The 9,949-nt window shown below is 39.7% G+C and overlaps 1 protein-coding gene across 1 annotated transcript in view; it reads right to left on the bottom strand.

Annotated features, from left to right (window-relative positions):
* gpc4 (glypican 4) overlaps positions 1 to 6,913 on the bottom strand; it is a 41,105-nt gene extending 34,192 nt beyond the window's left edge. Inside the window, exons 1-2 of the mRNA XM_055178036.2 lie at positions 6,470 to 6,913; positions 6,201 to 6,360 (exon numbers count right to left, since the gene is read on the bottom strand). Coding sequence (XP_055034011.1) covers positions 6,201 to 6,354 — 154 coding nt within the window. The 5' untranslated portion in view covers positions 6,355 to 6,360; positions 6,470 to 6,913. The remainder of the gene's footprint in view (positions 1 to 6,200; positions 6,361 to 6,469) is intronic.
* Positions 6,914 to 9,949: the final 3,036 nt, after the last annotated feature.

Below are 9,949 nucleotides of genomic sequence, written 5' to 3' on the forward strand. Positions count from 1 at the left end.
GGTACATCCCCGAAGCCCAGATGAGCTGCTGGTCTGCATCCCTCACCTCTCGAAAGGACCATCAATTATTTTGAGAGGTCCACTGCCATAATATAGTCTTGATTATTAATTTATACCAAGAAAAAAATAACGCATCTTTTTCTTATGATACTGCACTAACACTTGAGACTCTTTACTTTAGTCATGTAAATGAGTTGAAACTGAGAAACTCAGGCCTTGAGTACTTTGCAATATCCAACCTTACTTTACATGCTTAAACTTGAAATCAATGGCAATATGACATTTCTGTGTCTTCACCGAAACTGCAAAAATAACAGATAGTACTTGTCCAAACTCACCCCATTGAGGCAATGTATGGATCTCTTTAACATTTGTTGCAGCCCAACCTTCCTTGACATGCATTACACCTCCAGAATTGCTCAGTTGGATGAGTGTATTCAGCTTTTGGATGTGTGAAGAATTTATAATGTGCAGAATATACCTTGAGAGGGAACGAGAAGACCCCAGAGCTCTGCTTACAGCTGAACACCACTGCTGACTGAACCAAGCACAAAAAAAGATGTGCCACCTCTCAAATAACACACAGGGAGATTTGCAGAGGAATGAGGGCAAGGGAATGTCCCACAAGAGAACTGTATCCAAAGCTAAAGACTTCAGTAAGTCTTTGCTTGAATAATCAACCACATAGTGGCCATGCAAATGCCTGGTAACAAAACCACAGGAGGGAGGGTTTTCAACCAACTGCAGGAATAGCTGTAGCAGTCCGTTTTAATATTAAAATCATCTGGAAAGCTTCCCACACATACGAAGGGGAAGAGTGTGGCGAAAGAAAGAAAGATAAAAAGAACAAGAAGTACAGAAAGTGTACAAAATCTACTTTGGCACTTCTTTCAAAGCCTTCCTATCCAACGAGATGCAAAAGAACAGAAACAGACCCATCGGCCAAGTTAGGGGGGCCCAGGGAGTGTCAATTTAACAGCATGCAAATGGGAAGTGTTAACAAGGAACTTCAGTGGCAGCCACTATCTGCCTTCAAGTGCGGAAAGCCGCAAATACAGAGCCAGATTTTACACAGCACCCATCAGACATCGCTTTTTACCGCGCCAGATTTACTCAGGGAAAACCACAAACTACACTAACAATGTCACAAGAGACACAAATCCTGCGAAGAGGGAGGCTGTGGAAGTGTGAGCCTTTTTCATGTCTCTGCACATCTGCCCCATTTGGTTGGTGTGTACAGATGAGTCAGAGTGAGTCACAGTCCATGAATCCAGCCCTGGGCCACGTTTCACAGCGTTCCCTGCATTCTCTGCGAGCGGGTCACACGCTCTCGCTCAATCATACGAGGTGGCAGCTCCTCTTAGTAACATGTTAAGATCCCTCTCACTGCTGCCCTTCTTATGTCAGTCAAAATTCCCCACTCTTTTATTCAACGGTCAGTCAGTCCTCTGTTCAAGCTCCTCCGGCTGAGTCTTTGTTGCTGTTCCTGGCTCTGGGGGTCTTGGTGAGGTCTTGGTGGTCCCCTGTGGAATGCAGTAAGGAGGGGGCAGAATCGAACTAAAAGGGTTGCCCCATTGTTCGCACACACTGCATTTACTCCCCACTGGGCTTCTGCTTCCTCAGATTTTGGGGGGTTTAAGCAGAACCAAGAAGAGCAGAAAATTTTTTAAGTTTGACGTTTTTTTCTACACATCTTACGGAATCCTATTTGAGCAATAGATGTACCACTTGTTAGCCCATGGCAAATACCACAGATAAGAAAAATCTATAAGCGAAAACCGGAGTCTTGTCAGAAACTGGCTCCATCAGACAACTGATAAAAAAACAAGTCGCACGGCCAGGCACACGTTCTCTACTCCCCGCTCATTACGCCGAATGCTGCTTGATTCGCATTTACAAGACAACTTCCTCTGATAGCCAAACTCAATTACAGGCAGTTAGCCACAGGGTCCAGGTCACTGAAAGAACAGCTCAGAGGTTAACTTCAACCTTTCCCAGAGAAGTGAAACATGGACTGAAAACTGATTTTACCATCGATAGACAATTTAATATCTCAAGGCAAGCTGACATGACATTTCATGGTGGGCCAAATTATCTACCAACACATGTTTTATATCAAACTATTTTATTATTTTTCTAAAACTTGTGTGCAATTCCCTGCAAATGTCAACCTTACTATAAAAATGGGTTTTAAGAAGTTTTTTTTTTTAATACTGATATCTCAAAATGTCAATATTTGGAAAAATCTGACTTTTTCCCATGTTTAAGTGCTATAATTGGTTCCCCAGTGCTTTTATCAACCTAGAAAATGTAAATAAGATCAACCCAGTAACTTAGTTTTGGTAAAACATTTTCCACAAGCATGTGAAAAAATAGGCCATTGAAATTTGGCTCCCTTTATGATGTCAAAAGGGGATAATAACGCCCATTAATCTGCACTATCCAACCACAGCACTGTCATTTAATGCAGAGATCAGCTCATTTGCATGTTAAATGACACATCCAAAAACGGCACATTTTTGCTCACACCTACAAAGTGGCAATTTTAACATGCTATAATAAATAACCCATATGATATTTTGAGTTAAAACTTTACATATTCTGTGGACACCAAAAATTTATTTGACATCTTAAAGTCTTGTAAAATGTCCCCTTTAAATAAAACCCATGCGAGGTCGCAAAGTTTTCTAAACATTTCTTAAAATTATTTATATTATTTAAGCACAGATTTGAGATCCACAATGGAGAAATGTCACAACCATGTTTTTCTCATAAATATACACCTGAACATTAAATAAAATATTTCTTGCTCTTAAACCACATGACCATTTTAATTTGAAAAGACTTATGACATCTCCCCTGGGAATGGTACACAAAGCTGAAAAGAGTGACAACAAACATGATTTGTGCTTGAACTTCCACTCGAGCGATTATCCTCTGATTTGGTCGATGAAGGGGTGCATTCAAACCTGACACAATGACACTCAGAGTTCTCATTAACACAACATAAATTAACTTAACTAGCTTGATCAACTTGGTGAATCCAGCTGTCAAAAAAATTATTTTGTTAATGCAGAAGATTAAAAGGTGGAATTTACCTTACAGTTTATTTATATGAAGTTGAATCAACTGTGAGTCTCATGCATTTTTCTATACTAATGTTCTGCATGTTTAAAGACTATAGGGTTCGTCTTCTGCAAGGCTGTACTCCAAAATAACATTTTACCGCTTATCAAATCAGAAATCAATCAGTCAATTATTTATCGAAATGCAAAATGCAAGGCAGGTCATTATAAAAAAGAATGTTAAATAACCAGCAAAAACATCTAAAATCATATGTTTGAGGAGTGTTATGTATCAAGCTACAGGCCAAAGTTTAAGTGTGTCCGATTCAAATCTAATCTGTACAATATCAAGAGGCAAGTAGGGTGAGGTCATCGCCTCTCTGAGTTTGAGTATTAATGTGCTGAAGTAATTATAAGTGCAATGAATCTTTCAGGAGAAAGGGGAGGAAACATTTTTGATCTCTGGCATTATCCATACCTGAGCAATGACATAAGACCAAACTGCCAACATAAACCAAAACAGATTTTTCCAGAGCAGTAAAAAAGAATTCCGCTGGAGCTGTTGACATGGCGAGATACAAATCTGGTCAACGTTACTGACCTCCTCTGAATCTTCTGAAGATGGGCCGCTTGCCACTTGGCGGGAGGTACTTGACACACACGTTTTACAACATCAGGGCCAATCAAACTATCGTAGGCAATGAGGCTTTTTTATAAGAAGGGCAGGCACTCGCATTTGGTTCAGCTGAGAATTGGAGGATATGGGCGGTTTAGTCCTCAGCAGGGAACTGTGTGCTTCGGGGCTCAAAGAAGTATGTAGCGTCCTAAGGTGCAATAATCCAGAGTGCTCTCAAACAGAGATGATCTGGAGAGGCGCTCCGACTATAAAGAAACATCTTAACTTGGCTTAACCAAAAGCTCCCCGCCCTCAAAATCTGGGTTTCCAGCAGAGAAACATGCAAATCCTTTAATCATAAATTTCACACTAAAGCTTTCCTCGAGTATTAACAATATTATGCTGATAAAGTGTTATAACCTTTCCCTAGACTCCGACTGCATTTGAAGACGCAGATGTTAAATCACAACCATGAACCACTATAATTTGCTATGGTTAGTTAGAAGTGGGTGGTATTAAAGGAGGATAAATTCTGGTTTTAAAGAGCATTTGTTGTGAACCAAAACTGAAGATGAGGATGAGTCATTATACTGTTGGTTCATTGTCAGACTGAATGTGTATTTCAGTTCCCAAATCCTCTAGGAGTACACCAGCATATCAATGACCTCAAAACTAATCAAGGAGAACTAAACGCCAAAAAAGTGTCCTACACCTAAATATGCAAAACATTTTTTTAAATTTTGATTTTAGGTATCAAGTTTGAAAGTTGGGGAAAGTAACATCATCATTCCCCCACGAATCAAATGCAAAACTTTGAATGCCTCCAAAGCATGCCTCCAATCTCTATTCTATTGATTCAAAAATGTTAATTGACAATACTATCCTAACCAAAATGACAAATAAATGATGATCGTTTAATGTAATGACTGCTTTAAACGGTCTTTCTTGGTGAGTCGAATGAAAAATTCCTTCTGTATACATAATAATACCCTTGCTGAAAAATAGCTGGAACGCAGAAGAATGATCATGGACGGGACATTCGCCTGATCAGTGCTACGTGTCCAATTGCTCGAACCAATCGCGGATGGAATTACAATTCCAGACTATGGAAGAATAAAGATGATGTTTTAACAACAAAGTGAAGAGGGCCAGCCATGAAAGCCAAAACCGTGGGGCCACGACCAGTTCAATTAGGTTCTCCCATGGACCATTTTCTCCCTAGCAACAGGAGACATTGTTAAGCCAAAGCAGAGCTTTTTTGTGCTTCCTTTTCTAAGGACCTCCACCCCTCAGCGACAGCAGACCTTGTCAGTCTCTCTGTATCAATTATCTCAGTCTCTTATTGACAAAGACATGCTAGCCGAGGTTAGCCTCACACAGGGTCCCGACGCATATTGTGTACCATTGTAAGAGGCACACGAGCACGGCACCCAAACCTTTCCCCAAAACAAGTCTTTATGATTCATTCTTTTAACCCATCACAACAAAACTGGAGATTTGCCACAATAAAACATGACAAATTCAGGCATGTTGGGGTACACTCAAGGTTTGCATTACAATGACGCCTCAGGGAAAACAACGGACCTTTTGGATTCAAGGTAGGCTATACATTTATCAATGTTTCTCACAATCCCACATTCATTATGCTGCTAATACAATTCTATACCAGCTGTGCTACAGCAACACGTTCCCGACACAGCTGTCCTCAAAAAGATAAAATGCACTGCATTTTAAACAATACATGTGTACAATGCGTTCTTTAGGAGTGTGTCATGTCAATTACAGAAAGTGAGTCACCTAAGTGAGTTTCATTTAGCCCCATGTTTTGGTTTATGAATGTGTATAACTCTTTAAGGACACAATGGCCTATAGAGACGTCTGATAAGCACAGAAGACGGCCTCTCCCTCTTGAATACAATTTGGACGACGCGTCAGGAAACTTTCTCTTTCATTAGGTGGATATAAGGCACTGTTATAAAGTGTGTCCAGAGGCTAACTATTCCCATCCGGGCCTTAAAGTAGAGCAACTTGTTACTCTTCCCCGCCCCCAGTGCTGCTTCAGATAAAAATCACTGCATTTACATGAGTATTAGCGCTCGTGAATGACAATCACTGTCCGATGACTGACTCTCGCTTACAATGACAAAGTGCGACACTCTGTAACACAAAGACAGCAGCTGGGGGTGCGCCGTAACATTTGTAACGCCGGACTATAAAAAGCTAATCATGAGTTGCATCCCGTTTTAACAGGCAATTTACAATCTGAAGTGCTGTAGCATTCAAGCAATAGAAAGTCACAGTATGGTTGCAATATGAGTCAAGATTTTTTAGGACTGTTACGATTTGCACTTTACATAGGGGTGTATTTACATTTGACACAAATCGCTACTATGCAACATGCAAAACTTTAACAACTGTTATGATGTTTGCACTCTACATATTTATGCAAAGCTGGGTATTTACAACTGACATAAATTGCAGCCAGAATCCCAACTTTTTTGGGATTTGGTGTAACTTACCATGTACTCCTTTGTTGGGAACATCGTTGACGTTGAAACCTTTGGAGCTGTATGCAGTTCTGACTTCATTGCAGTTCTTTAACTTCTGCTCAGCTTGAGCCGACACCAAAACCACCACCGACAGACATACAGTAAATAAAACCATCATCTTCATCGTTGACTACTTTGAGCAAGAGAGTAGCAACAAGAAACAAAAAAGAAACGAAGTCAGAAAATCTCTTGAATTCCCACTTCAGGTTTCCTCATGGAGACGCGCTGTTTAACTTCACCTCTCGGGTCTGGCGAACTGATTTTTTCTTGAGCAATAAAACCCGGCCTTTGTACAGAGCAGCGAGCGAAACACTCCCGTAAAGCGTGTTAAAAAAGCGACCAAAAGAAAATAAAATACGAGGTAAAATGGTCAAAACTTTGTGCTGTTCGTCAAACGTTCAGACTTTTCAAAGAAAAACAAAAAGCGCTACACACGCGCACGCATGATCAAACCGCGCGGCAAGTTTCCTTCTTAACCCGTTTCTTCGTTTGAGATCCGCAAAGCCGTTGCATCGGTAGAGAAAAAAGCGAAATAATGGCGAAAAGAAAAGTTTTGGAAAAGTTTTCTCCCACTCTCGCGCTGGTGTGGAGTCGGGACGCTGAGTGAGAATCGAGGAGTCGTGCGCGCTGCGAGATCTCAGTACAGAGTCAGGGCTGCGCGAGCACGCAACTGAGTTCCGGACAAAGAGAGGTGGCCACGCGAATCACACGGGGTGGAGCATGGCGCGCGCTGGAGGTTACATTGACTTAAAAATATTAATATGTAGCCTACAGTCTGTGTCTTCAGTATTCGTGTGCTTAATGCGTAAAACATGCCCGATTCGGGGAAACGTTTTTTTTTTTACATTACATTACATTTACTGGAGTGAGGTTTTGTTTACTTCGTGGTTAACAGAGTGTCTTATACGTTTAGATTAAACTAACTGTTGATTAGGTGATGAATTTTGATATAAACTAAAGAGCAAACCACAGAGCATCTTAGCTTTCACCTTTTATTAAAAATGTAAACAAATTTATTGGTCAAGATCATAGGCTACCATGATCTAAAAACATTTTTAAAAAAGTTTTAAAACTTTTAAATAAATGTATAGCAACCATTGGACTTCAAGCCTTTCCCATTGTCCACAAAAATATTTGACCCCCACTTTTACGATATCTATTCTAGAGTTTAATATTCCAGTTATAAAAGGGTATATACATTACTAAAATAATCAGACACCAAGAAATGCCTTGATTCTACAAGGTTTGATATATTTTAAATAATTTTTAATCTTGAAGTCCCCTAGTTGAGCAACACTGACGTATCCTATATCATTTCATACAGCAAGCAATTTGCAACTCAACTACCTGTTTGCATCTGAAGTAAACAGCATTTTTTAATGAATGGAAAAGACAGACAGATATATAAAGATAGTCTATTTATATTAACAGTCTAGCTAAGTCTTTTTGTATTACAGTCATCATCAGTCTGGTCTCACCAGAAGGGCACTAAACATAGGTGAGAACGTAACCCTCTAATATGTCTCCATGTTATGAAATGTGACATTGAACTGCAAGGGCTGTGATGTGGCTAACAGCCCAATGACAGTCTGGAGGAATGGGAGAGAGAGAGAGAGAGAGAGAGAGAGAGAGAGAGAGAGAGGCAGAAGAAAGAGAACCAAAGAGCGAAGTGGAATCTTAGCCCTCCTCTCATGACAAGCAGCATAACCGAAAACATCTCACTTTGATTATGACAGTCCTCATGGACAACAGCCCATCTTTCCAACAATGACACAAACCATAATTGGAGTGGTTGTGCATAAGGGCAGTAGTTACCAAACCCTTTTGGAAAATAAGAATGTCAAACAAACCATAGATGTTTTTCTGCATATTTTGGGGTTCTTATATTTGTGTAAAAATGTGTTTTGAAAAAACGTGTGCACAAAAACATCATTGTACTTTGTTGCTTTCAAGAAAACAAAAGTGGTTATGGATGACAAAGCCATAAATGGGCCAAATTTTTCTTAACCAAGAATGATGATCTCTCGGAAAATGAGGGTTTGGCTACTATGCAGTGCTTTTTCTTAATCTAATTCCTATCGCTAATAATTTTTCATTGTTAACCTAACACACGGCGCACACTTAAACGCTTTGGCATGTCTGGATTTGCTGAAGCATGTGTATGTATCCATGTGTTGTTGTGACTGTGTGTGAGTGTGTGCTTGTGCATGGTGTGGGGGGAGCTCTTAACAAACTGACATTCCAACTATTGTGCCCCCACATTCCTCAGCCTGCCCCATTCATACTGTGTGTGACCGAAGCTGGGAAAGCCAGTGGCGAATGGGAACCTGCAGTGGGGTTCTGGGGTTCATTGATTGTGGGTATGAGAGAGTGGATCGGTGTTACACTCAATAGACAACAAAAAGTAAGAGAGCTCTTTCTTAGAATACTTTATGTAAAAAATACCGTTGTAGCGCAAAAATCTGCAACTCTGCATGAAAATATGTCATGTAAAAGAACAGTTTCCCCAAAAATGTAAACATTTTCTATAGATTTTATCCATACAGCAAATCTACGTAGTGGTCACATGAGGACATCAAGCTCTGAAGACACAAAGGGACTATAAAAGCACAGTAAAACTCTTTATGACTCGTGAACTCTATTTTCCAGATTTATGATAGCATTGTGAAAAAGATCAAAACTTTACTTGTTAATCACAAAAAAATCATATTTCCTGCAGATATCAGAACAAAAACAACTTCATCATTTTACTTATAATTTTGATTTATTCTGTTATGTTAAAACACATTTTAAAGGGACATTCCACTTTTTTTAAACATGCTCATTTTACAGCTCCCCTACAGTTAAACATTTGATTCTTACCGTTTTGGAATCTATTCAGCTGATCTCCGAGCCTGGCGCTAGCACTTTTAGCATAGCTTAGCACAATCCATTAAATCTGATTAGACCATTAGCATCGGGCAAAAAAATAACCAAAGAGATTCAATATTTTTCCTATTTAAAACTTGACTCTTCTGTAGTTACATCGTGTACAAAGACCGACAGAAAATTAAAAGTTGTGATTTTCTAGGCAGATATGGTTAGGATTATACTCTCATTCTGGCGTAATAATCAAGGACTTTGCTGCCGTGACATGGCTGCAGGAGGTGCAATGATATTACGCAGCAGCCAAAAATAGTCCCCTTAGTAACTTTCAATGGTAGGGGACTATTCTCGTAAACTGTGTTATATCATTGCACCTGCTGCAGCCGTGTCACGGCAGCAAAGTCGATTATTATGCCAAAATGAGAGTATAGTTCCTAGCCATATCTGCCTAGAAAATGTAACTTTTAATTTTCTGTCGGTCTTAGTACACGATGTAACTACAGAAGAGTCAAGTTTTAAATAAAATATTGAAACTCTTTTGGTTATTTTTTAGCGCAATGCTAATGGTCTAATCAGATTCAATGGATTGTGCTAAGCTATGCTAAAAGTGCTAGCGCCAGACCCGGAGATCAGCTGAATGGATTCCAAAACGGTAAACATCAAATGTTTAACTCCAGGGAAGCTGGAAAATGACCATATTTTCAAAAATGTGGAATGTCCCTTTAAAGGAAAAGTATGTAGGATTGTGGCCAAAACTGGTACTGCAATCACAAAACTGGTGGCCAATACACAAAATGACAACATCAACATCAGTTGAGGGCTGCAACTCCACTTTTTAAATGACAATATCCTGG

Source organism: Misgurnus anguillicaudatus, chromosome 16 (genome assembly GCF_027580225.2).
Source record: "Misgurnus anguillicaudatus chromosome 16, ASM2758022v2, whole genome shotgun sequence".
Classification (NCBI taxonomy): Eukaryota; Metazoa; Chordata; class Actinopteri; order Cypriniformes; family Cobitidae; genus Misgurnus; species Misgurnus anguillicaudatus.